The sequence below is a fragment of the Anthonomus grandis genome, chromosome 15 (assembly GCF_022605725.1).
Source record: "Anthonomus grandis grandis chromosome 15, icAntGran1.3, whole genome shotgun sequence".
In the NCBI taxonomy this organism is placed as follows: Eukaryota; Metazoa; Arthropoda; class Insecta; order Coleoptera; family Curculionidae; genus Anthonomus; species Anthonomus grandis.
In genome coordinates this window covers 2,758,811-2,786,781 of record NC_065560.1, presented here as the reverse complement: position 1 = coordinate 2,786,781, position 27,971 = coordinate 2,758,811, and the positions used below count along the sequence as shown (strand labels likewise).

The 27,971-nt window shown below is 34.3% G+C and overlaps 2 protein-coding genes across 9 annotated transcripts; one reads left to right on the top strand and one right to left on the bottom strand.

Moving 5' to 3' along the window:
• The first annotated feature begins 1,458 nt into the window (after positions 1-1,458).
• LOC126745092 (snRNA-activating protein complex subunit 3) lies at positions 1,459-11,919 on the top strand. 7 transcript variants are annotated; one of them, XM_050452790.1, is made up of 7 exons: positions 1,459-1,554; positions 1,939-2,179; positions 2,231-2,417; positions 7,405-7,659; positions 11,167-11,310; positions 11,365-11,495; positions 11,558-11,919. In XM_050452790.1, exons 2-7 carry the CDS (start codon positions 1,962-1,964, stop codon positions 11,865-11,867), a joined length of 1,245 nt encoding a protein of 414 aa, XP_050308747.1. In that variant the 5' UTR covers positions 1,459-1,554; positions 1,939-1,961; the 3' UTR covers positions 11,868-11,919. The 7 variants fall into 7 exon arrangements, with proteins under 7 accessions (XP_050308747.1, XP_050308748.1, XP_050308752.1 ...); XM_050452791.1 differs by having other exon boundaries at positions 1,483-1,599; XM_050452795.1 differs by having other exon boundaries at positions 1,498-1,554; positions 2,032-2,179; positions 2,236-2,417.
• Positions 11,915-26,136, bottom strand: LOC126745093 (DNA-(apurinic or apyrimidinic site) endonuclease). 2 transcript variants are annotated; one of them, XM_050452797.1, is made up of 10 exons: positions 25,975-26,136; positions 23,624-23,686; positions 23,470-23,544; positions 23,085-23,144; positions 20,139-20,301; positions 19,880-20,083; positions 19,673-19,819; positions 19,435-19,614; positions 19,249-19,378; positions 11,915-12,278 (listed from the first exon to the last, which is right to left on the bottom strand). In XM_050452797.1, exons 1-10 carry the CDS (start codon positions 26,020-26,022, stop codon positions 12,161-12,163), a joined length of 1,188 nt encoding a protein of 395 aa, XP_050308754.1. In that variant the 5' UTR covers positions 26,023-26,136; the 3' UTR covers positions 11,915-12,160. The 2 variants fall into 2 exon arrangements, with proteins under 2 accessions (XP_050308754.1, XP_050308755.1); XM_050452798.1 differs by lacking the exon at positions 23,085-23,144.
• Positions 26,137-27,971: the final 1,835 nt, after the last annotated feature.

The window sequence follows — 27,971 nt, the reverse complement described above, 5'->3', positions numbered from 1 at the left end:
GATCAGTTGTATCAGTACTTTAATAGTGCATATTTCATTAATTTCTCGGATTATTTTGTCCGGAAGAATGAAATGTATGAAATGAATGTCCATGTTTACAAAAACAATGAACTAATGGACATAATACTTATTCATGGAGAGTGGCAACAAAATAATTGTATGTGAAAAGGTTTTCTTTAAAAAATCATCTTAATAGACTTCGTGACACAGGGTACTTAAAACATCAACGAGGAGACAACGACGCAACAAGGACTACTAGAACCATAGCTCAAGTTTCTCATAGTGAAGTGCGGAAGACAATACAAGAACAGTAATATTTAAGGGTACAAGCGATTTAACCTGAAGAACATCCTAGAAGACGCCAAGTACGGTACCCTGAGGAATACTACACTTCACTTTCTGTCCCTGGCTAATTGTATTGTCAATTTTACTATTTGCATATGATTCGTAGAACGATATATCTCAAAAAGTTTTAAAAAAGGACGTCTAATACCCAAATACTCAAGTTTTTCAAGGAGAATGCCACAGTGTCCAATGCCTTTGAAAGGTCTAAGAATTTTGTCGATCAATGGCTTGTACCCTTCGTTAAACTTATGAAATGAGTTATTTCAGCAACGGCATCCTCAGTCTCAGCCAAATCCAAATTGATAGTTAGAAAGAAGTTTTTCTTGTTCCAGAAAAGGATATAATCTTAACTTAATGCATTTCTCCAGGATCTTATTAGGAATACTTGTTAGTGCAATCAGTCTGTAATTAGTTTTTTCTTTCTTGTCACCTGATTTGACCTTTAAAACTGTTGGGTTAACACCACAGCTGAATACTATTTACTAGATGCTTCAAAGGTTTTATTAAGAAAGTGTAATTTTTTAATAATCGCTGAAGAAGTATTATCCTCGCTCCTCATAAAGATATTCTTAAGAGGACTAATTGTTTTAATTAGGTCATTGTAATGGGGTAAAGAAACAAGGAACTTCAACTTATTATTTTATCTTTTAATTTTACTTCTGAACCCTTACTTTTGGCTTACCAATTTGGCACCTATTGACCTAAAGAATGTATTTGCTAAAATAAGAGGATCTGAAATTTTCACACCACCATTTTCATTTATTATTGATTTAATGTACTTTTTAGAGTTGGTTGGTAATCTCTTTCGCAGTCTTCTAAAGTTTTTAGGATTTTTAAAGTGCTTATAGCCATTTAACTTAATAAAGATTTTTTTAATATAGTTTTCAGTAATGTGAAGTAACTCTTTTATTATGTAACTTTTATATAGGTAAATTTTAACTTCTTTTGACGAGTTCTACAAGGCGTTAAAGTAAATGACTCAACTTTGTAAAAATTCTGTATATTTATTCCGTTGCGCACTTTTTATATTGTGAATTTACCTTTGTTTTCTATATTGTGAATGTACCTTTAGGTTGTATATCCTAATTGACAGTTGTAGTTGACAGTTGACATATTCAATTGTAAAAAAATATTGTTGTTTGTTTATATTGTGATAAAAAAGACATTCAAGGTTTCTAAGTATTTAATAACTTCAATACTTTGTTAACTGTAAGTACGTTTACAGCTATATAAGGTGAAACTGTTTCTTATAAGGTATTGCACTAAATCCTAAGTAATCGCTATAATTCAAGAGGTAACAAACATCCTAAAAGTTACTAGTGTCTTGGAGTCACAAAGATGGTTATAAACTTCCTAAAATGTCTTTATATACTAGCAAGGCTACAATATTATATTTCTCATCATGTAAATAACAAACTAGTTTACTATACATTAGAATTGTGCCTAAAAAATCTGTTAAATCTCTCATTTAGAGTGTTCAATGGCCTTCAAATTCACTACAGCCAAACACGTCTAAAGTTTATAAGCATATATTAGGCCTGCAACATTATATATAGAAAATCCTAAACGATATTACTATGTATGTCTTTTTAGGCACAAACATAGAATATTAAAAAATGGAACTAGTTTACCCGCCAGAATTATTTCGAGCCACAGAACCAATTGATCTCGAGAAATATTTTACAGAATTCAAAAAGGAATGCCCACGTCTGCAAGATACCGCCAATGCATTTCTAGAAGAGAACAGGTTGAATTTGCGAACCGAAATACTGGTAGATGATTTTAAATTACCTTTATCAGTAGATGATGTTAAGGAACTTGAGTCTCTTTGCTCGTACGTAATTAGTGATTAATGTTTATTAATTATTAAGCATAATTTTTTTAGAGTAGATAAGCTTACTGTGGCTAGTGAAAATCCAAAATTACCCCTTACGAACATTGACAAATCAGTTCCGGAAACTCATCCTATTACTGATGCAGTAAGGCACCTAAGTACAGTGAGACTTAAGGAAAAGTTTAGTAAAACACTTGGTTTAAGATTGCTAGAGAGTACACGCTCTTTTAAAAGTGAGGTAAATTAAAATATTTATGAGGAGTGATGTAGATATTGACTGTCATGCGATAAATATGATATAATTCTTGCTATTTTAATTTTCGAAATGAGGCTCTAATTGGTGCTTATAATTAATTAGTAGTTAAGAAATTATACTTACAAAGGCAGAGAATACTTCTAAACATATTTTAATACCTATCTGTAAATGAAATATATTAAAACTTACTCTACACTGAATGAACTAAACAAGTATAAAAGATGAGAGCAAACATACCATACTTGGTTTGCACCCATATAACTCATTAATTTTTTTTATATTAGTTTTAAAAGCAACCATCCCCGGAGCCTTAATTTATGCAGGTTTACTATTATATAGTAACTGAGTTATGGATAACAAATCCCAGAACTTTTGTAATCTGTCACAACCTTCTTTATCTCTAGCCACGAACATCATCACATCGGCAACATAGCGAGTCGATCGACGCCGCCATCTTCGAAACCCCATATATTAGTAGGTAATCGCAGAGGTTTCCGTGGGTGTTTACCTCGTTTCTCTCTTAAAATTCTGGATTTTTGTGCTTAAATTTAAATTACTAACGTTAAGGCTCAATTTTAAAACCCTACTCTAATAGTTATTATTGTGTGTTTCTTGGCTTTCTTGCTTAAAATGGTTTTGTGACTTCTATTTTGAACTTGTGGTAGTTTATTTATTTGGTTAGTCTGTGGATAATAATATATTGCTTTATAGCTTAATATACCTATGGAGAAATATGGAAAATTGGTGTAGGTATTTGTCTCCCTACTTGTAAACAATATGTGGTCAGTAAGTAGTTTAAGTCAGGGTTAGGAGTTGTAGTAGCCAGTAGTAGGTAAGTTTATATAATATTTGTATAATATTTGTACATTTTTAACATGCTAAGTCCATGCTGTGTCCCTGGATGCAAATCCAATTACAAAACTTCATTAGATGCAGGCGAGGGAGCTAATTTGGTGTTTGGTTTTCCTAAAGATGAGCAAATTAAAAGTAAATGGCTGAAAGCAATTCCTAGAGACAACTGGACTCCTACTAAGCATTCTGTTGTTTGTGCTAAGCATTTTGCCCCCACTGACATCATTCGGGAGGATATTTATCTTTTGCCAAATGGCACAACAACAAAAATACCTACTAAAACTCGATTAGTTCCTTCAGCAGTTCCTCAAATTTTTCCAAATTTACCTGGATATCTTTCAAAAAAGGTTCCTCTCCCTCGAAAGAGTCCAGAAGAAAGAAATAAAGAACATGAACATCGTCTCGAACTCAACAATCTTGAATTTGAACAATCAGATCTTATTACAAATTTTCATATGATAATAAATAATTATCTTAAAAAAATTGATATTTTAGAGTTGTAGAATGTAAAAATAGTTGCTAATTTAAAAAATATGTTTTTACACCTTAAATTTGAATAATACTTGTTTAAATATCGCTAATCAAGTCATAGTAGAGAGCGACATGAAAGTAAAAGTGTTTATAAATAGGAATGAACTGACCCATATTGACCTGAAATGGATTTTACCTTTTGAATTGACACTAAATAGGTGGTCTCAGCTAGAGAATTTGTTGTCTACTTGTGAACCATCAGCTCAAGAATCACTTTATTCTTAAAAAAAAGCGTAAATTGCTTAAAGAGAGGCATTATTTTAATTAATAATAATTGTGATTTGGAATCAGCCTCGGAATTAGCCAATTGTTATAATAATGAGAACTCGAACGTATCTGAGAAAACTAACAATCTTTGTAACAGGCTTTTAGTTTTAATTGATCAAATAAATCTCCTGTCAAAGCATAAACGTTATTCACAATCAACCATTGTGATGTCTTTTATGTTATATACTTCCTCGCCTTGCACTATATGCTATGCTTGCTTGATATATATTGCTATATATGCTTTGATCTGCCCTGTATCCTGGCTATTTTGTGTTCAAAATCACCCAATCTCATACTTATTTCTGTAAGTGTTTTTGACGACATTTTTTATGATACTTAACTTTCAATTTAAAACAATCATTGTTTTTTACATTTATTATGTACCACCCTGTATAATATGTAATAATTCAGGCTTTGCATGTTAATTTACAATTTAACACTTTGTATCCACCATTTATTTACCATATGTACAATTATTATTCGAAAAAAGCCAAAAAATATTTGATCAATAATATAGTAAACATCCAGAGGTAATTTTTTTTTTGTTGTATAAATTGGGATATAATCTTGATATTATGAAAATAAAGTTAAAAAATCATATCAAATCTATTTTCCAATGAATAGCATAATGCCTTCAACAAAACGGGCATTTCTGTTAGCAAAAAAACTTAAAATCGTTGCCGAGTCCCGTTAAATACGGCTATTAAATCGATCCGGAAGCATAAGCGGTTCGCGGTGTTGCCTTGCGATGTTCGCGGCTATAGTAAAGATGGCTGTGAATCGTCTATTCTCTGACATTATGCTCAGAAAATTACAATTTCTCTTCAAATCAGACTTCAAGATCTTTGATTATAGAAAGACACTGTAAAGTGTCATTATTGATGTTACATCCAGCATTAAATTTCTGTGCCCCCTTGAAGAAATTTATTCAAAGACATTTTTTCACGTGTAGGGAAAGATTATTACACACTGACCACCAACCATATAGTATCCAAATCACTATAAGCTTCAATGAGTCATACAACCTCTCAATATTCATCCAAACATTTAGGTAATTTAATTTGTCCTTATTGAACTGTGCTTATTTCTAATTTATACTGTTCAGTTATCATCTTTTGACATATGTAAGAAAAAAAAAAGAGGCATTTATTTCCAACAGGTTTGTTACCCAATTACAGGAAAGAATAAAAGGAAAAGAAATATTTACCAAAATAAGTATAAAAATGAAAAATCAAAATGCTTAACATTCTATGCACTTAAACAGACTATCTATATACATACTAGAAAGACTCTGCATCACCTATTTACTTAATACCTTCTATAATGGACATTAAACTGTCAACAAAAATATCGAACCTTTCGTGTAAATTCTTATTAATATAATTCTGATACATTATATTAATAGGGGATTTAAACAAAATATTAGACCTAGTGGGATTTACATAAAATAATCTAAAATGCCTAGAGTTTATTATTGGTACCCGAAAATTTAATCCGGCCAAAAGGGTGGGATAGTCAATCTTGTTATGAATAAGGTTATATAAGAATTTTATGGAAAGAATTTCTCTTCTTTTTGCTAAGGGTATAATAATAAATTTATTTAAGTATAATTGACTATCCAAACCTCTGGCTGGAAAGACACCTTCCTCTCTAAACCAGAGATACTTCATAAACTTGCGCTGAATATATCATCTATCAGCTATAAATTGGGTACCAAATTAGAGATCTGTATTCTATTTTTGAGCTTATGTAAGTGAAAAAAGTAGTTTTAAAGTATTAATATTTTCAAAGTGCCGACAGTTTTCGATAAACAAAACCCAACAATTTGGCAGAGTCAGAAACTATTTTTGCTATATGCTTAGCGAAACTTAATTTTGCATCATAAGTAATTCCCAGATCAATCACCTCATCCACTCTGGTCAACACAACATTATTTGCTCTATAGTCAAAATTGATTGGCAACAGTTTTCTAGAAAATGAGAGAATAGAGCATTTATTAACATTTAAATATAGTCTATTGACATTGCACAATTCTCTACGTTGTTAAGATTTACCTGAAGGAATTCGCAACCGTCTTCAGTATCTATTTTTGTGAACAATTTTATATCATCCGCAAACAGTAAACTCTGACAAGACAGTAAATTGGCAAGATCGTTTATAAATAATAAAAAGAGAAGCGGGCCCAAGTTAGATCCTTGCGGAACTCCCGAGCACACTTCATATATAGGAGACTTAAAGCCTTCATATTCAACAAACTGTTTACGGCCTCGTAAGTAAGATTTTAGCAAAGCAACTAAATCCGTAGAAAAACCAAAAAATGTTAGCTTATGAAGAAATACAAAGTGGTCAATTTGGTCAAAAGCTTTGCAGAAATCAAGGTATATTACATCAACCTGACCTCTATTATCCAAATGCTGACACAGATACTCATTTAGGCAAGCCAGGTTTACTGTACAGGAGCGATTTTTGATGAAACCAAATTGATTAGGTGCTATGTTTAATTTGACATGGGCATATATTCTATTATAAAGAACTATTTCAAAAAGTGTGGAGAAATTACATAAGATCGATATAGCTCTGTAATTTTGAATGTCGTTCTTCGGTCCCTTTTTGAGTATCGGGGATATTCTTGCAGTCTTCCATTTATCGGGAAATACTGTTGAAGACAAGATAAGATTAAATATGTGGGCAATAGGCCCTGATAAAGCGCGAATACAATCTTTAACGACAAGACTTGGTACTCCATCGGTAATTTTTAGTTTATTAGAGGCGGTGACAATTTCATCTTCCGAAAAATTATAAGAGCAATTTAGAGAGTTGTTAATAGTCTGGCTCGATTCAATACCAACATTAATACTAGATGGGCCCGACTCAATATATACGCTTTGAAAGAAAGTTCCAAATGCATCAACAATTTGCTGTGGATCTTTTATTGTACGATCCTGAAACAGTATTACTCCGGGAATACGCGAAATTCCTTTCTTGTTCTGCACATAGTTCCAAAAATCGGAGGAGTAAGCAACCCTAATTTGTTCTTTAATATTGCTTCGAACTATTTTAAACCGACTTTCATAGTAATGAGTTCTGTATTTCTTGAGTTTTTTCGAATTAAATTCTTTAGTTTGATATTTTTTATGATATCAGAATTAAACCAGACTGGAAATTTATATTTTTTAACGATTTTAAGCGGAACTGCTCTATGAAATATTTCATTATTAAGCTGTCGCAAGATACATTAGGATCAAAAGAGGCAAAGTAGTAAAGTAAAGGGACTAGAATTAATTACATAATCATTACTGACTTATTTTTTTAATTGCAGAAAAACCCTACAGACATTAAACCAGGTTCAACATTCATTATCAAAACTTTGATGCATGTTCCATTTGTCGCTAGTAACGCAATGAGACAGGGTAAAATAACAAACGACCATATTAGGGTCCAATACGACTTGGAATTGTTAGCCACGAATACACTATTAGATTTAGCCAATGCGATAAAATGTCCGTCAGATTCGTTGATTTGCAAGGAAGTCGAGAGCATCGATGTGGATTTCCCCGATTTTAAAAGCGCCAAGGTAGGACGTCTCGGTTTATGTAACTTAATATCGCCTCTATAATGCAACAACTAGATAACTTAAAATTCATAGTTTTGAGAAAACGCAGTTTAAAAATTCAAGTCGCGAAAAAAATACACCTTCTAAATAATAAAAAATGTTTAACTTTTACAAAGATATAATGCATATTAGGCTATAATTTGGTTATCTAGAATACAATCAAATTTTTATATTTTTGAAGAATTTGATAAAAAAGGAGAGAAAAAGTTGTTAGTTGTTGCTCCACATTTATTGAACCAAAAAAGATATCTAGTTATAAATACCTACTTGCCAGTTAAACAAAAAAACATCCATTGAATTAAACTTTATTTGAGACTCATGAACAAATTTAGGACAACGGTAAAGCCCGCTACTCAGGATTCACAAATTTTTACATTGTAAATATAGGATGAGAAATAGCAATGATTTGCGAATCAGAGCATCAAATCGGTGCATCAATGAATAGTGAGTAGCGGGTTTAACAAAACAGTAAGAAATCCACTACTTAAATGTCATTATCACTTATGTCACTATCGGAATCTTCTATGTTTTGAAGCGTTTTACGTGAATTTCCTTGAAATGGGAGATTTTCATAAAATCTTTTATACTCACTAGAAAGGGCTGGGGGATTCATTTTAAATATAAGGTCGTCATATTTTTCTTTCTTAAGAGGTAGCTGATTTTTATACAAGGGCTTTAAAGTATTGTTTGCAGAAGATATACCTGTTTTGCGATTGCAGTTTAGTCGTCTGAACTCACCATCGAAATCTTCTTTAAAGTGAATGATGAAAGGTGTCGATTTTGAAAAGTTTAGCCAACAAATTTTCTGCCAACTAACCACCTTACGGCTTTCATCTTCTTTTCTGAAAATTAACTTTCGGTCTGCGCAACTTTTCCAGTTAAGAATTTGTTTATGTGTTATATTGTGAACCAAATATGGCTTATTACCTCTTCTTCTTGCGCACCGGGCTATAGTTTTATAATCTTTAGGCCAGTTTGCTTTTCGAACTCTCTTTAGTTCTGTCGATATAGCAGAGTGCATAGAATCGCACTCCATCTCACTATGTCCCATGACGAGAAACTTTAGATCGATTGTTTCGAGAGTTGGAATTTCCTGAACTGCTGTTAAACACATTGCTGCGACATATTTATTAAGATTTTGTCCTCCACATATCACTGTAGCAAATAATGCTTTTAACATTTTCAGGTAATGATTTAAAATAGCTGTAGAGGCAACTAGCAATTTCGCAACTTCCGCGATTGCCTTCAACTTCACCCCACATGTAGCAGTCTCCTTGTTTCAACACAACATTATAGATAGTAAAATTAAAGGATTTCAATCGCTGTTTATAGAACAACGCATTATTTGACGGATCATTAGGAGTCATGAGAATTTGTTGGAGATCAAAATTGCAGCATAAAATGTTGTTGTTGGAGCTTTCAGCTAAATGCCTTGTCCGACCTTTTTTCCTGGCGAGCCTTCTCTTTGGCAGCTAGATGGGCTTGATAATTAGCTTCTATAATTTCAGTTTTTATGCTACCAGGTGTATTGTAAGTCATACATGTGCGACACTGATCCTTTCTGGGCCGGAAAAAACCCAGGTTATATTCTTCACAAAATATCTTTCTGTAGACTGAAGAAGTTGCAAATGGCAAATTATTCTCTAAACACTCGTTTTTATACATTGTGTACATAATAGTAATATTAAGATCAGACTCTAAATATTTCCTTTGAGTTTTTTCTCGACGATAATGCGAGGCCATGACAGGAAATTTTTCAGTATGTTTTCTTACTCCTTCTAAAACTTCAGGAGGTGTGGCATTCTTTAGACCTTTGCCCCTTTTATCCTTTGAAGTAATATTTCCTTCCATTCGTTTTTTCATGGCGATATCTAGCACCCCTTTCCGTATTCCCAGAGTATTTATAAACATGGTCTTACAAACTTGAATCTTTGCTTCAACGGAAGGCAAGAAAAAGATAATAGTATTTTTGCGCTTAGAATTTTCTTGCGCTATTTTTTCTGTGTTGCTCTGTATAAAATTTCTTTGTTGTTCGTATGAATCAAGCTGATAGTAACTTTGAAAAACTTTGAGACGATCATCGTGGGTTAATTTGTTACTGCATTTTTTTCTACATTTTGCCGTGCACGGATCCTTTAATGACACTCCAGGAACGTATTTTCCTCTGCTGGAGATATAACTTTCGCCATGCTGTCTCCTTTTTTTTGGAATATTTTTTTTCCACTCATTTGGATTCCTCTTCCTCTTTCTAGATTTTTGGGTTTTCGAAGGAAATTCTTCCATACCTTCGAGTTGTATGTCTGTTGTCAAAGTCGAGTTTTCAATACCTAATTCTTCTACAGATGTTTCAGCTGAAGAACTTGGAACATATTCTAAAACCTCGGGTAAAAATGGTTCTATATCTGACTCCAAATTGTATGATAAAGGAGAACGTTGATTACTGGGACCAGGCAAATAATCATAATTTGAAAGAATAAGATGTATTGCTAAGAGGTAAATTCATCCAAAAAGTATCTGCAGAGGTTTTGATATTATGCAAAAAAATACCTGTAGTCTGTTGCGCATTAGAATAGGGCTCTCTGTGCGATATTGATGTGTTGTCTATAACATTCACAACCTTTTGTCCATCGTTTACTTCTGGCTTGGGTTCTTCTGACGGACAAACAGCAACTACAATAAGATAAGGTGCTGTACCCAGACGTTGCTATGAAAAAGTGCCGAAAAATAGTTTTTGAAATAAAACCAGAGACAATTAAAAACATACACCCGAATTTCGTTTTAATATAGATAGAAAATCTCGTAAATATCTCTCTAAAATATAAAAAAAAAATTAATGGGTTTAGACTAACATCCATAAGGCGAGCCTTTTCCCCTATTAAACCGAGTTTTTAATTTGTAAAACCCTGCTAAACAACTGAAAAAAATTAAATACCCTCATTTGATGTATTTACATAACCTCACTTTCTGGCTTTATTTTAATTGTAAGTTTATTAAAGTTAATTATCACATACCTTCAATATTTTCCGATTGCCGACGTAAAATTTCTAACATTTTCTTTCCTCTTGACGTCATTTTTTTATAATAAACCACTTTAAAATAATTGTTTTAACACTGATAAGGCACCTGTTGTTTCAAACACACCACTGGATATCTCACACAGATCGAGAAGGTAACGGCGAATAACTTAAATAACACTAGGGCAACAACTAGGTATCTCAAGATGCAGAGTTTAAGTATTACATTAAGTGTTAATATAGGTCGACCAATAAATAGGTATCTCAACATGCCGAGTTAAAGAATGTAAATTTTGTTTGTTTTGGGAGTTATATATTTTTTTCCACTGTGTAAGTAAAGACTAGTCTGTTGTCGCATTGAAATGAGTAAGCAATATTGGGTATACTTAACTAAATAGGTCAAAATGTCTAAAATTTAAGTTATCTAGTTGTTGACGTAGTAATATGTTTTTAGGATGAATATCCTTCCAGGTTTTTCTTTATAGAGGGTGTCTTTTACAATGACATGACCCATCGAAATTCAATTGACCTCTCGGAGGTCGTGAGAGATTGGGCGAGCAAAAAGAATATTGGTCAATTTAAAACTGATACAATGAACGTAAGAGTTGTGTTTTTTTTTTTAAATAATCTCTTCTGATATCGATTATTATAGGTTAGACTCAGTCAATTAAAACCACGTTTTGGGTATGTGTATGTTTACGTACATCAGGCCAACTGTGAGCACATACTGACATTCTCGGATGTCAGACTCGCACAGTACAGCGACGATTTGGATTCCAAAAAGTACGTAGATCCGAGGGGAATTCTTTTTTTTTTTTCACTTAAAACCAATGGTTTGTTTATAGTTATCCCAAACTAATTAAACACAAGATGAATCACCAGACGTTTTGCTTCATGTGTAACTGCCAGTACGGTTTTTGGTTGGTAGCGAACAGCGATCGATTAACCCAAGAGAAAACGTTGCTCTGTCAGCGGTGTTGTCAGTCTTACATGTTTTTAGATGGTAAAAAATTGGGAGATTTCCAGCTTTATCCGTATTACACCGAAGCTATTGCGGGCGTTATCGATGGAAACGAAGAAAAACTACGAGAACCGAACGAAGAGTCTGAGGAGGCCGAAGATGTGTTTAACGAGTGGGGCTATTTATCAAGCTAAAATAGTTTTCAATGTCGTTTTGGAAGAATTGTAAATAAACACTTACGTAACATTTCGAATGCTTTATTTATTTTAAAAATACAAAAAACACTTTATTAATTAACACATTAAAACAAATAAAAAAAACAACTTGACTCCTTAATCTAATCCTAATAGGAAGAATAACAAATTTTTACATGTTTATTACTCTATGACTGAAACAAATGTTACCCATATAATAAAGGGCTGAAGTTCAGATGCGCAAAAAAACGGTAACTTACAATTAACTTGACATAAAAAATAGTATAAATAACTTAAATATGAACGAACAGGGTGATGGGGCAGTGATCCGATCCGTATACGAGATTCCTCACTACGCTGTCGCATACTTTTTTCATCAGCCTGTTGGAGATTATGAAATAGTCTAATCTCCTGAAAGAATCATATAATTAATAAAGGCCAATATCAAAACTTCCTGTAGAGTGACAAGCACGTTGATGCTACTTATACTAAATTCTTCTTATTTTCAAATCATTGGCAAAAACCTATGCACGACTTCCAATTCAGTTGAGCCACTAATAAGCTTTTTAAATTTTATCAATTTGCAACAGAGCAATCTAATTAGGAACGAACATAATCGCATTCTTGACTTGGGGATATAAAACAATGAGCAGTTTCACTAAACCCATAGAACTTGGTAAAAGTTTGGTAAAAAGTATCGCAGTAAGCAAAGTCGATTTACAACCCCAAATTGCCTGAAGTATTTCTTTTTTTGATGCCTAGAGTAAATACAATATGATCCTGAAAGAAAAATAGGAAGATTAATTTTATTCGTTTAGGCAGTTTAACTGTGTTCATTCACTTCCCTGGAGCTCCAAAATCCGCAATTGCCTAAAACGTTGCCTTTTTTAACTGCCCCTAATTATGATCTAATCCCAGGAACTTATAACCTGCAAAAAAATGTGGAAAGGAGAAGAGTGAGAATGATTTGATCTGTTCAGGCAATTGAAATGCGTTCATTCAATCCTCTGGGGCTCCACACCTTTAAATTACCTTAAAACAATGAGCAGTTTCACTAAACCCATAGAAAAAAACTTCGTAAAAGTTTGGTAAAAAGTATCCCAGTAAGCAAAGTCAATTTGCAACCCCAAATTGCCTGAAATATTTCCTTTTTCAACTGCCTGGAATAAATAAATTATGATCTAAACCCAGGGACTTATAACCTGCAAGAAAGTGTGGAAAGAAGAAGAGGAATAATGACTTAATTCGTCCAGGCAGTTGAACTGCCTTCATTCAGTCTCTGGAGCTCTACAACCTCAAATTTCCTGAAATATTTTTTGTTTTTCAAGTGCCTAAAATAAATAAATTATAATTTAAACTTAGGGACTTATAACCTGCAAGAAAACGTAGAAAGAAGTATTTAATTCGTCCAGGCAGTTCAACTGCGTTGATTCAATCCTCTGGAGCTCCACAATCCGAAATTGCCTAAAATGTTTTCTTTTTCAATTGCCTGGAATAAATAAATTATGATCCAAAGCCAACGACTTATAACTAGCAAGAAAATGTGAAAAGAAGAAGAGGAAGAATGATCCACTTCGACCAGCCAGTTGAAACTGCGTTCATTTAATCCCCTGAAGCTCCACAAACCCAAATTGCCTGAAATATTTCCTTTTTCAACTGTTTGGAATAAATGAATTATGATCTAACTCCAGAGACTTATAACCTGCAAGAAAATGTAAAAAGAAGACGAATGACTTAATTCGTCCAGGCAATTGAAGTGCGTTCATTCAATCCCCTGGGCTAAAATTGCCTGAAATGTTTTTTATTTTTCAACTACCTAAAATAAATAAATTATGATATAAACTCGGAGACTTATAACCTGCAAGAAACGGTGGAAAGAAGAAGGGGAAGAATGATTTTAATTTAGCTAAAAACAATTTATGGCGAATTTTGTCAAATGATTTAGAAAAACCCAACTTCAAAAAATGTCGTCTGTTAATTGAGTTAAAGCTGTGGTAGTACTGTAAGAAGGAAGAAAGTCTGGCAGTGTTGATTTATTAATTTGTATTTTATATTGACTTTTTAAATTTTTGAGCAGATACAAGAAAAAAGGTGAAAAATTGTAAAAAGTCAAGGACCCCAAATCAAGTGGATGTGTAAAAGTGAATCTAAGTCAGAAACTATTAGACTCAGAAAAATTGTTCCTCACAAAAATGCTCTCCTTTGAGTGAAAACCTCCTTGAGTGCCTCAAAGTTTTCCCCAAAAAACTAAATTTGGTCCAAAAACTATCTCAAAAACTAAAATTGCTCTAGCTAAGAAAATTTCCGATTGAGAACTAAATGGTCTCACGTGAAGTCCGTCTTAGGAATGCATGCTATAATATAGTGAAAGAGTTATAAAAATGTCTGAAACAATTTGAAAATTACAAGAGAAAACGTCCGAAGGTAAAAAATTGTAAAAAGTCAAGGACCATAAATCAGGTGGGTAGGTAAAATTGTAAGAAATATGCCGAATAAGGATCACGTGCATATAGCCTGGCTTGGTACCGTCGTCATCGTAGTCCAGGTCAATGGCATATTATGAGAGGGAATATCGATCTCAGCATAATTTCGGAAAAGAAAATACACGCGGGCATTGAAGGGAAGGGCAGATTGGCTTTGACTATTGAAAGTTTAAGTCGATCCCGGTTAATTTTATATTTTGTTTGCTTTTGTTCATTTTATTTTTAAATCTTAAATTGTAATTAAAATAGTTATTTTTTTTTTAAGTTGGGTTTTATTTTTCTATATTTCTGACATCAGAAATGGGATTATACGCTTGCGTGTTAGTTTATTTAAAGACTAAAAAAAAAAAACTTTGTGTGTGAAAATGCCGCGTTACGAGGAAGACTATGAGCGCCGCGAATATCGAGAACGCGAATCTCGGCGTGACGGAAGAGCCGTGGTACGTCATCGTCGTCGAGGCTCAAACCGCTCTTCTAGTAGAGAAGGCGTTGGGTCGACGGTGGAAGACGATAGGGTGGCTCGCAAAAGGCGTTCTCGAAGAGACGGTCAGCCTCAGCAGCATGATAGACATCACCGCTCTAGGAGCAGCCCTAGAAGCTACTCCTCATCTGGAACATCTTCGAGTGCTTTGGCTGAAAGCATCTCGAAAATGGGTGAGACCGTAGTGGCTGGAATTGACAGGTTGTTGGTAAGCCGAAGAGGTGGAGTAAGTAATATTTCCATTAATAACAACATTATTGCTGAATTCGATCCGTTGGTAAATGACGTTAACGAATGGTTAAATTCAGTTAATGAATACGCATCGATCCATGGGTGGGATGATAAAACAACTTCTCACTTGGCCTTATCAAAATTAAGGGGTATTACTGAAATCTGGTACAGGGGTCTTCCAACGAGGTTGTTTAAGTGGGAAGAATGGAGTGTTATGTTGCAAGATAATTTTCGGCCAAGAAGAAGTTTGTTTAAATTGTTACAAGATGTGATGTTTTCTAAACCAATACTTACTGAACCTCTTTATCAATATGTTTACCGTAAATTATCTTTAATCTATAAATTAAAAATTCCGCTAACTGACGAAGATCGCGTTGATTTAATTATCGGGGGCATAGATGATGTTCAAATTAAATTTGCTGTCGAACATCACAACATCACGCTAACATCACAAATCCTCATGTTTTGGCAAACCACTTACGACTTATTGACGAACAAGGAAAAATAATTAACACTAATAAAAATGTTACTTTTTAAAAACGGAAATAGAGTATTTGGGGTATATTGTTTCAGCAGCAGTAATTAGTCCCTCAGAACGTAAAATAGAAGCCGTCAATAATTTTCCTATACCCCAAAATATTCATCACGTACGGCAGTTCTTAGGTCTCACTGGATATTTTCGCAAATTTATACAAAATTATGCAAACATATCCAGACCCCTTACAAAATTATTACATAGAGGCGAACCGTGATCGTGGCAAGATGAACAAAATAAAGCCTTTGATTATTTAAAAGAACAGCTCATTAAAAAACCAATTCTCGCTTTATTCGATCCATCTCTCGAAACACAACTTTATACTGACGCAAGTATTCTAGGTGTCGCAGGTATATTAATACAAATAAAAGACAACAAACAACATGTCATCGCCTATTATAGTAGACATACTACTGCTGGAGAACAACGGTTCCATTCATTCGAGTTAGAAACCCTAGCAGTAATATCGGCAGTTAAAAAGTTTCGCCAATATTTATTAGGAAAACATTTTACATTTTTTACAGACTGTATCCGCTGTCAAATACACCTTTGAAAAGAAAGAACTTAATGCTAGGGTCGCTCGTTGGGTTCTTGAACTAAGTCAGTTTGATTACAAAATTACTCATAAAAGCAATAATCAAATGCAACATGCAGACGCTTTAAGTCGAAACCCTTATAACTCATTTCAACACTTGAAAACAGTAGCTCTTATTGCCGAAGAAGACTTATTATTAGCCGCTCAACAACACGACAAAAAAAAAATTCAGTCTGTTAAATCAATATTACAATCCGGTGAACAACATGAAAATAAAGATATTTTTAATGACTACGCACTTAAAGGCGGCAAAGTGTTTCGTTAAACTTCAAGTGGTTTACGGTGGTGGGTACCTAAAGCCGCTAGATTTCAAATTTTACGAATGATACATGACGACAGTGCGTTCCGGCATAGATAAAACATTCGAGTTAGTTTCTGCAAAATATTGGTTTCCGCGCATGCGTCGTTTTATTATTAAATACGTTCGAAATTGTTTATATTAAAAATCTAGCTCAGGTAAAAGACCCGCTTTCTTACATCCAATTTCAAAAATTCCTAGACCCTTTCATACAGTTCACGTCGATCACTTAGGCCCCCTTATTAAAACAAATAAACACAACACTCACATATTGGTAATAACTGATGCGTTTACAAAATTTATTTTATTATATGCGGTTAAAGATACAGGTACTACACATGTAATAAAAGCATTTAAAGACATGTTTAAAAATTTGCGAATTATTAACGATCGCGGTAAAGCTTTTACTTCAAAATGGTTTTCGCGTTTTGTTGAACAGTACGGTTCTCAACATCATTTAAATGCCGTCGCTTTACCTAGGGGAAACGGCCAAGTTGAACGGTACAACCGTGTAATAACCGATTCTTTAGCGTCAATATGGGGTAATAACAATAATAACGACTGGGATGACAACATTACCGATTTACAGCTGGGTTTAAATAGCACCCTTAATAAAGCAACTGGCGTATCACCGAGCGAGGCTCTAATGGGTTTTCGAGTTTCAGGTACCAAGATTTTATCAGTTGAAGAGGAACCGCTGGATGTGACAGCTATCCGAGCGGAAATGTTAAGACTCGCCGAGAATCATCAGGCTGAGCAAAAACGCCGTGGTCCAGGTCAATGGCATATTATGAAAGGGAATATCGATCTCAGCATAATTTCGGAAAAGGAAATACACGCGGGCATTGAAGGAAAGGAGATTGGCTTTGACTATTGAAAGTTTAAGTCGATCCCGGCTACTTTTATATTTTGTTTGCTTTTGGTTTATTTTATTTTTAAATCTTAAATTGTAATTAAAATAGTTATTTTTTTTAAAGTTGGGTTTTATTTTTCTATATTTCTGGCAGTATAATATATCAAATTGTTTCTCAGAAAACTGCCCTCCTTTGAGTGAAAGAAAACCTCACTTGAGTGCCTGGAAGAGTGTCAAAGTTGTCCTCAAAAAACTAAATTTGGTGCAAAAACTACCTCAAACACTAAAATTGCTGTTGTCCAGAAATGTTCGATTCAGAACTAAATGGTTTCATGTGAAATCCATCTAAAGAATGCCTTCTGTATTATAGTGAAAGAATTATAAAACTATCTGGGACAATTTGAATATTAAAAGAGAAAACGTCCGAAGGTGAAAAATTGTAAAAAGTCAAGGATCATAAATCAGGTGGGTAGGTAAAAGTAGATCTAACTTTAATGCAACGAAGAGTGTCAAAGTTGTCCTAAAAAAACTAAATTTGGTGCAAAAATTACCTCAAAAACTAAAATTGCTGTTGTCCAGAAATGTTCGATTGAGAACTAGATGGTTTTACGTACAATCCGTCTTAAGAATGCATTCTATAATATAGTGAAAGAATTATTAAAATGTCTGAAACAATTTGAAAATTACAAGAGAAAACGTCCGAAGGTGAAAAATTGTAAAAAGTCAAGGACCATAAATCAGGTGGGTAGGTAAAAATGAATCAAACTCAAAGGCTATGTGTCTCAGATAAATGTATAATATATCAAATTGTTTCTCAGGAAACAGCCCTCCTTTGAGTGAAAGAAAACCTCACTGGAGTGCCTGGAAGAGTGTCAAAATTATTTTCAAAAAACGAAATTTTATACAAAAACTAAAATTGCTGTAGCTCAGATTGTTTTCGATTGAGAAATACATGGTCTCACGTGAAATCCATATAGAATGCCTTCTATAATATAGTGAAAGAATTTTAAAAATATCTGGAACAATTTGAATATTACAAGAGAAAATGTTAAAAGGTGAAAAATTGTAAAAAACCATAAGTCAAGTAGTTAGGTAAAAGCGAATCTAACTCAAACATTATTTGACTCAGAAAAATATAAACTACATATAATTGTCCTCTTTTGAGTGAAAATCTCACTTGAGTGCCTCAAAGAGTGTCCTTTATTACTAACTAAATTTATTATAAAAGACGCGTACTCAATTGGATTTTGAATTTTTAGTAATGGTTTTACCAACCCACACTTCCGATTAAAAAGAAAATATCGTTATTTAACGATACAAATATGATTATATCGTTTGTAATATTGGGTTCATTGATCAATAAAATAAAGTCTAATCCTATTTAAACTTGCCGACGATTCGCAAAATATATTTGCATCTTCAGGGCAAATTCAATCCGTTAATTACTATTTATTCCTAGAATTAATTTACTATGATAAATTATATTTTAAGAGTATTGTACATATATTTATCCATGTACATATGTCTGATGTTACACACCTAAAAGTTTTCTACATAAATGTTAATTTTAATTATGCTTTTTGAGTTAAGTCCAACATATTGAATTCACCCTGAAGGTGCAATATATTTTGCGAAACGCCGGCAGGTTTAAATAGGATTGGACTTTATTGATTGATTGATAGGTGAGTTACATAAGGACTTATAAAGGGACAACGTATACAATATAAAGTGTCCCTTATAGCAGCATTTCATTTTATTTGTGATATTTCTGTGATATCTCTGATATGTCATTATTCCCATAAGGGTTTGTTTTGAGAAGCAGGAATGCAGTAAGAAATTTTACTGTGTTTCTTAATTAAATAGCCAATATGCTTAATGAATCATATAACGTAAAACCGAACTTACCAGCCAATATTCTTAGATCTAGCTTTGGACATGTAGCTCCAAAACGTATACACATCCTTTTCTTCCGGATAAATTTCCCGAAAAGTGTCTATGAACCCTGAAGAAAGCAAGTCTGTCATACCTTCTCTCTCTTCCTGCAAAAGTAAATACAAAATAACTTGGCATTCATGTAACGATGACGACCACTTGCCTTTGTAAATCCGGCGTTCTTCTTATTCGACTTTGGATTGGCGATGTCGATTTCTTCGTGTGCGACGTTCATATCGCCGCATACGATAACCGGTTTCGTCTTGTCTAATGTGGATATGTAGGCTTTAAACACTTCGTTCCATTCTAATCGTTTTGGTAACGTTACTAGTCCTCGACCTGAAAAATCACATTGTTGTACCACATTCACCATAATTAACTATAAAAATGCTTTTACCTGCATTAGGAACGTATACGTTAACCAAATGGAATTTTTCGAACTCTAGCGTAAGACAGCGTCCCTCGTCGTCGTATTTTTCATCACCGACTCCATATTTCACGTTAACAGGTTTAACTTTTGAATAAACTGCGACTCCGGCATACCCTAAACATTTTTAAAATGATTATGAGGAAATAAACACCCAAAAACACGAAAGGAACTTACCCTCTTTCTTACTGGAACACCAATAAGCATGATAGCCATCTACTTCGACCATTTCTTCGGGTAGTTTATCGTCGCTGCATTTTGTTTCTTGTAAACAGAAAATATCCGGTTTGTCGTATTCCATTATGTTCCATCCGCCCTTTTTAAACCAAGCTCTAAGACCGTCCACGTTCCACGAAGTAATTTTTAAATTATAGGTTTCACCTGAAAACAGCCATTATTGGTTATATAGAAAAAGTAAAATTGAGTTAAGTAGTACCGCTCGAAGTGGTTTTGTTGCAGCCAAAATCGATTTCATCCCACTTTGATTCTGTGGTGTTTAAAAGAGCTGCTTCCGGTTTAGCAGTGGTTTTTTTACCTTTAACCGTTGGTTTTACTTCGGGTTTTTTCGCTTCCTCTTTTTCGGGTTCGCTCTTCTGGACCTACCGTAAAACAGAAAATTGATACAGGTGTCAAAAATTTGACTTTTTAGTCTTGTTACTTGGTTTAATGATTAGGACACTTTCCATTCCCATCTACTAAGAAAGTGTTTTGAGTTAAAAAAAAGGGTCCAGATCCTAAGATTTTTTTTTAATTTTTACATTAACTATAGCATAAAATATGTCTGTTTTGTAAGCAATTAAGTGTAAATAAAAGTGAAACTCTGTATACAGTATTGTAAATCATAAAAAATATATTTGGATAAGGCTTCTGGTCTGAAGGACTTAAAGTCACTCGGTACACTGAAAGTGTTACCCAAGTATTTAAACCTGGCGCGCGTCAGTGCTGGACACTCCCCGACTACATGGTCAACGGTTTCATCCTCCTCACAGCACCATCGGCATTCCGGGTTGTCCGCAATACCGATAGTATGGAGATGGTTTCTTAAGTGCCAGTGACCGGTTAAAAGACCTGTCACTAGCCGAATTTCGCGTCTTTTTAGGCGTAGTAGATTTTTGGTGAGACAGGCAGAGGGCCCACCTATGTGCGCTTTGGCCTGTCTCATACCAGGGGACTCAGTCCATCTTCGGTGGGTCCACTTGTCCAGCAGACCGTTCATTGACGCGACTACAACTATGGGTTCCGGCCCCATCGGCACATTCGCGGATCCCAGTCTGGCAAGAGAGTCCGCTTCCTCATTACCTGCATGGCCAGGTATCCAGACGAGCTGGACTCTGCAGCCAACCTGCACCAGTTTTTTCAGGACTTTTATGCACTCTAGTACAAGCTTGGAGCTTACCTTTGCGGCCGTGATAGCCTTAATGGCAGCTCTGCTGTCCGAGCATATTGAGACGACTGTATTGCGGTGTTCGCAGCTTAGGATTTTCTGTCCGCATTTTAATACAGCGAATACTTTGACCTGGAAGACAGTGGCGTGCTCCCCCAGCGAGTATGCTCTACTGGTATGTGGGATCCCACCACAAAGCCCTGATCCAGCTCTGTTATTCATTCTGGAGCCATCTGTGTACCAGATGGTCGCCCTATTTAGCAATGCAGGTCTGTTGGAATGCTGCCACTCCTCTCTACCTGCAATGTGCGTCACGAATCCCTCGCAGTCCACAGTCACTGGCGCCATGCAGTCACTGCCCATCAGAAGGAGAGGACATTTCTGCATGGCCCGTAACCAGATTTTTGCGTGACCAGTCTCGCCAGCACGTAGTTCGCTGAGGACGTATAGCCTGTACGCAGTCCTCATTGCCTCGAATTGCACAACGAGGTCCAGAGGCGGAAGACTTAGCAGAGCCTCGAGCGCTCTAGTTGGCGCCGTCTGCATGGAACCCGTTATGCTGAGACATGCAAGACGTTGGACTTTGTCCAGTTGACCACGAATTTTCGCTTTCTCCGTACATGGTCACCAAACGATAGCCCCGTATGTGAGGAGAGATCTCACAATGCGCGAGTAGATCTAGTGGAGGATCTAGAGGAGACAAACCCCAGGTATTGCTGAAAGCCCGCCTGCAGGCCCATAGCGCGCAGGTGGTCTTCTTCATTCTGGTGTCTGCATGATCATACCAGGAGAGTTTGGGATCTAACTTGATTCCCAGAAATCAAACTGTCTTGGAGTAATGCAGCTGCACGCCACCTAGAGATATAACAGGGGGCGTGCCAAAGTTACGTCTCCTTGTGAATAGTAGGAGCTCTGCTTTTCTGGGGTTAATCCTGAGACCCACCCGAGAGGCACCATATGTCCACCATATGCAGGGCTCTCATCATAGGGCCCCGCATTGAGACGACGTCTTTCCACGGGCAAAGGATTACCAGATCATCAGCGTAGGCCTGTGTGTATAGGCCAGCATTGTTCAAAAGATTTATCAGGCTGTCGACCACAAGGCACCACAAGGTAGGGGACAATACTCCTCCCTGCGGGCAGCCCCTAGCCGCCAACGTTTCAACAATCTCGTTGTTGAGCTGGGCAGATACCTTACGTTTCGAGAGCATGGCCTCTATCCAGCCAACCAAACAGGGTTCTGAGCCGCGGCTCTCGAGTGCTTGGCAGATTAATGCGAAAGAGGTGTTGTTGAACGCCCCTTCAATGTCTAGAAAAGCACACAGACAGGCCTTGCCACTAGTCAGAGCACCCTCCACCTTCCCCACAAGGTGGTGTAGGGCCATGTCTGTCTCCAGCACTGTCTTTTGGAGTCCCTGAGTGTCTTTTTGTAAAGTTTATTTATAAATATTACTATCAGGATATCATATCACACACTTTTTAAAGATTTAAATTTGATCTATACATTCAATCTGTTGCAACTATGCCATATCTCAATAATGACTCAACTATAAAGCTTTTAAACTAGCATGCATAGTTTTTCAGAAAAAATGTCTCTTAAAATGTAGAATTTATAAACAAGTTTTCTTATTTGTATCACAGCGAAAATTATATGATATTCTCATATCAAGTTCTTGTCAATGATAACTCCCAAATATTTTATCTTTTCACATGCTTCAAGTATATTCTGTCATAATCAGGTCTGTTTAGGTTAACTTTCCAGAATACCAATTAAATAAACATCGAGCAACTCAAAACAAAACTGTTAAGTTATATTTGAATTAGTTTATTACACATTAATTGAAGAAGTGTACAATGCAACTAAATTATGGACTCTACATAACTACTAACTTATTTATTTTTTATTTATTATGTTCTGTATCTGTTGGTTCCTTTTAGAAAAACATGTTAGAATTAAAATTCACATGCATTAACAATTGTAAAACACTATAAAGTTACCTTATTGATCCTGCGACTCTGTTTCTTGGCAGGTTCTTTTGATGAAACTTCTTGTGTGTCCTATGTAAATATGAAATCACTAAAGTAAATTGTATATTTTTCCTCTGCTAAGATGATATAAATAGGCCATATATGTAATAATCTTATTTACCACATGGGCAGTCTTTAATTGCAATAGAAGTTTCACATTGCAAACAGTAAATAAATGTATGTCTTGAAAGTAAAGTAGAGTATGAAATGGTGTCCCTATAAGTAAGCAGAATAGTAAAAGTAGGCTCAACTTTTTAAATTTATCCAGATTCCTTGGAATATTATGCACTCAAAACTCAATACTTTATCCAAATAGTTCCAGTTTACCATTGATAACTTAATTATTATATCTAACCTGAGATTTCTTAGACTTAGTATGTCTTTGCCTCTTCACAGGTTCATCGGCCGGTTCTTCTGGTTCTGATATTTCCTTATTAAAAAAGAGATGATTAATAAAGCATAAAACCCAACAAAATAAAACATAAAACTTTAATATTGCAAAGAATTACCTTTTGAAGCCTTCTACGGGTCTGTTTTTTGACAGGTTCTTCTGATGGCACCTCTTGTACGTCCTAAGAAAATAACAGAAGGTAAAGAAAGAAGAAAGAAAGAAAGAAAGAAAGAAAGAAAATGTGCTATATTACGTAAGACAACAAAATCTTGTGTACAAGCATCCTAACACCTAAAAAATTCCAAATTCACTTTAAATTTCAAACAAACATAACATCTAAAACACTTTACCATAAAATTTACACACATTACCAAAATTAATCATAACAAAACAGATTGAGAAAAAAAAAGCATCTTTTTGATAAATTTCATTAAAAAATAGGTAAAGCTGTCAATAAAACAGAATTTAGAAGAAGTAAATTAAATTATTTAACAGGAAACAAAACTAGAGCAAGGTTAAAAGGTATCATTAAAAAAATCGTCAAGGCTATAATATGCCCTGGATAATAAAAGTGATTTTAATTCCTTGTTGAATCTCTTAACTTCTAAAATTTGTCTGATACATAGAGGAACATGGTTGTAAATTTTTTTGCTAAGGTATATAAGTGAGTTCTTGGTGAGGGAGGATGTAGGGATTGGTAAGGGAAAATCATTAACCTGGCGAGTCATATGACCAGTGTTAGAGGGAGGCTTAGGACATTTATGAATAAGAGTAGCTGTTTCTAAGATAAAAAGAAAAAAAAGAGTTTACAAGAATCTCCAAACCCAGCGGAACATAGGTATCTAACTGCCTTTTTTTGAATCACAAAAATTATGTTTAATAATCCCTTGTTGCTTAAACCCCAAAAAGGCAAGCCATAACGAAGGTGGGACTCAATAAGAGAAAAATACACTGAACGTGCAACTACGCCTCCCAGCTCATGCCCCGCCATTCTTACTGCAAAGCATCCAGAGGATAATTTTGATGCAAGATTTAGGATCTGATCTTCGAAGCGAAGGCAACCATCAATGGTAATACCAAGGAACTTACAGCTTTCTTTGTTTTGCAAGGGGGAGTTTTCACTAAACATAAGGAACGTCACTCTTAAATCCCATAATAAAGGTTTTGCCCACATTAAATACAAGCTTGTTTGCAGCACACCACTCCGATAAAATCTTAAGATCCTTAAAAACCTTGGCTCTAACATTATCAGAATCTCTATGATTCCATAAAATGGTGGTATCATCAGCAAACTGAACCACTTTGCCCTGCAGTTTTAATGTATATAGGTAATGTATAAGGTAATAAATGTTATTTTCAACACATTTTAATTACTTATAAAAAGATTAATGTATCAAGAAGGATAGGAGTGTTCAATATTTTAATAAGGGAACAAAAACAGCAAGTAGGATTTAAGTTATTTAATTACTTGAAAAATTAAATTAACTCAAATATATTGCAAAAAGATATCTACTTTATCCGAAACTTTGTTACCTAGTCTAAATCTAGCTGTGTGTGTGTTTTTCTACAAAATTATTTAATTCTTAGTAAAAATGTATATGCTCACAGTACTTATTAGCAGACTTTGTTTATTGGTGATTTTGCAGAGCTATTAGTATGATGCACAGGAATCACAAAACTATTAAGATTTCTTAAAATTCTCTGTGGGGTAGCTATTCATATTATTGGCAAGTATGCATCTATAGTCATGTCTTCAAATAACAGTGTAATTTATATATCACTTGAATGTGTGGTGAAGATTAAAACTTTGTATTTTAATGAAGGATTCTGTTTATTTTGAAATAAGCATTAGATAGTAGAGAGCTTCTTGCACTTCTGTAGGTTTGGAGGTTATTTATTCATTGTACACCAATCAAAAACAACATCAAGGTGATTCTGGATGATTGAGCAGTCCCCCCAAATTTTATTTATACATAAGTTTTCCTATTCAACAACAGTTTGAAGGCATTCATTGATGTTTCAGCCTCAATTGTGAAACACACAAAGCTTGACTCTTCTTAAATTCAATGTCAGTATCGATTACTATCCAACCATGATTACTGTATAATATTATATTATTACTTTTATAGATTAATTATGAAATGGTAATAGATTGAACGTTTGTGAGGAAAACTTTAAAAGTTAGGATCTTGGAGCCTTATAATCAATTTAGATCAAGGGTATTTAACTATTTTCAGGCTGATATTGGTAACATAGAATTTCCATGTTCTAAGTACTAACTTACAGGATGTATATTGGATTGGCTTATTATAAATAAAGGGTAATACCTGTGCAGACATGTTAATATCCCTAAATTAAGTGCACAGAATACAATATAATTATCATTAATTAACTGTTATATATAAATATGTAAGCTTTTCTGTATGTAAAATTAAGATAATGGATATGTATGAACAGAAGTCGTTTTACCTTTGTGGTCTTTTCGATGGCAGCTTTGGTCCTTTTAGGAGGCATCATAAAATAACGTGGACAATATAATTTAAACTAAAATCCAGCAATAGTATTTAAACGGTGTAAAAATAATGTTAACGTTTTTTTACACTTATCTTCACTTCCCGCTCAATAAACCGGTTGACAGTACTTGACAAGCCTCTGTTCGGTACCAACATAAAAATAATAAACTAAAATAACGCATCGTAGCGGAATAATTGAATATAGAATATTTGTTAAGCACAATGTTGCTGATTTTAGTGTTATATAATGAATAAATATTCGAACAGATTGATTTCTAAGTAACTTGCGATTCTATATTCATTCAATTATTCCGCTACGCTCCAGTGTTCTAGACGTAAATGAACCTTTAGCTTTTTTATGTTGGTATTAATGCATGAGGCACGGAGTATAGAAAGTACAGATAGAGAAATGCGGGCTGCATTCTTACCGGGCACAAATGCTTGAAGAGCGCCCTCTAAGTGGAAATGAGAGAAACATGGTCAACCTTTTGGCGCGAAATTTGAATTCTGGCACATTGAACTGTTTTTTTAGACGAATTTCTGTATGTTCATTTGGTAGTTATCATAATAAGTGCTATATAAATATGTAAATACATATTGCATAAAGTTGTATTTTAAGTTGAACCCTTTCAGGCATATAAAAGAAAAAGTCTTTAATCAAAAAATTTTTGTTAATAAATAAAAACTTTATACTCTAACTTAACTTTAATTTTTTTTCGTTAATTTATTTACAAGTATCCTGCAGGACATGGTTTTATCTGGTAACCACTGTGAGACACAACATAAACTCGTTCCGAAAACAAAGTCTTAAATTTATGTGGTATGGTACGTAATAAAACAGTTTTTATCCGAATTGAGACGTAAGCCAACATTACAAGTATTGCAGGCCCATTTAGTTCGATGTGGCATTACTGCAGTGCTACATAGAGCACAACGTCTAGATCCTCCATGGACGGGCATATGAAGAGCATTACTTTTTCTTACCTCAGGCGGTACGTACGGCTTGTACCTATTGTCTTTTATGACGCTTTTTTTGCCAGGAGTGCCTTTTTTAGTCGCGCCAGAAATTATTCTAAGGCGAAATAACTTCATAGTTAGTTTTTCCGCATTCGGTGAGTTTCGATATAAAATATACGAGTTTACCACAGAAACATCAATGAAGTGCCAAAACAGTCTATGCCACCATTTTCTTGATTTTCTGTCAATACTGTAGCAAGATTTTATGTCATTATTTAGGTAGGATCTATAAAATTTATATAAATTAAAACTGTAAATCAAATCAAAACTAAATAACACTAATTACAAAATATATTATCAAATTCTATGTTCACACTAGATAACTCATATATATTCTGTTCTCTAATTATATTATTTTTGCAAAAAGAGATATTTTATTTTTCTCCAGTAAGTTTCCTTTGAAATCCTTATTGAACTAAAAAAAACAATTCTTCTAGCTGAGATACTATTTCTATTAAAATATTCCAAATCTCATCTCAGCACTATCATTACCAATGTGAACCTCATTATCATTCCTAACAAGTAAGTTTCTAGAGATTCTAAAGCAATTCCCATTTTTAAAGGCAGGAGAAGGTTGCATCACACTACCATTTCAATAACTGAAACGGCTTAAAAGACTTTCCGAAGTCTAATTATGGTTCTAAGCAATTTTCAGTATGATTTCCAATCATCCAAGAATACAACTGTGATGATTTTTCTTAGGTTGAAAAAACTTAATCAAATCAAACCAAATTAAATCATATATTTCCATCGACATCATAGCAATGTATAAGAATTGTCATAAAAAAACTACAATGCTAATAAAAATAGTATAAAATTACAAAGATATGAAAGGAAACAAGTTCTACAGTTAAAGAACTCTGTCAACGAATAAAAAGGACAGTCAGCTAACATGGTCCTAAGAGCCCTCTTAAAAGTTGGAAAAGTCTTAGCTCT

What these genes read in the sequence shown, in the direction of transcription:
- LOC126745092 (XM_050452790.1), top strand. Translation starts at nt 1,962, where the DNA reads ATGGAACTAGTTTACCCGCCAGAATTATTTCGAGCCACAGAACCAATT. An exon ending in CCGATTTTAAAAGCGCCAAG is followed by an intron (nt 7,660 to 11,166) that starts GTAGGACGTCTC and finishes ATATGTTTTTAG; the next exon opens with GATGAATATCCTTCCAGGTT. An exon ending in GACGATTTGGATTCCAAAAA is followed by an intron (nt 11,496 to 11,557) that starts GTACGTAGATCC and finishes GTTTGTTTATAG; the next exon opens with TTATCCCAAACTAATTAAAC.
- LOC126745093 (XM_050452797.1), bottom strand. Translation starts at nt 26,022, where the DNA reads ATGATGCCTCCTAAAAGGACCAAAGCTGCCATCGAAAAGACCACAAAG. An exon ending in CCATCGAAAAGACCACAAAG is followed by an intron (nt 23,687 to 25,974) that starts GTAAAACGACTT and finishes TTATTTTCTTAG; the next exon opens with GACGTACAAGAGGTGCCATC. An exon ending in GTGTTCCAGTAAGAAAGAGG is followed by an intron (nt 19,820 to 19,879) that starts GTAAGTTCCTTT and finishes AAAAATGTTTAG; the next exon opens with GGTATGCCGGAGTCGCAGTT.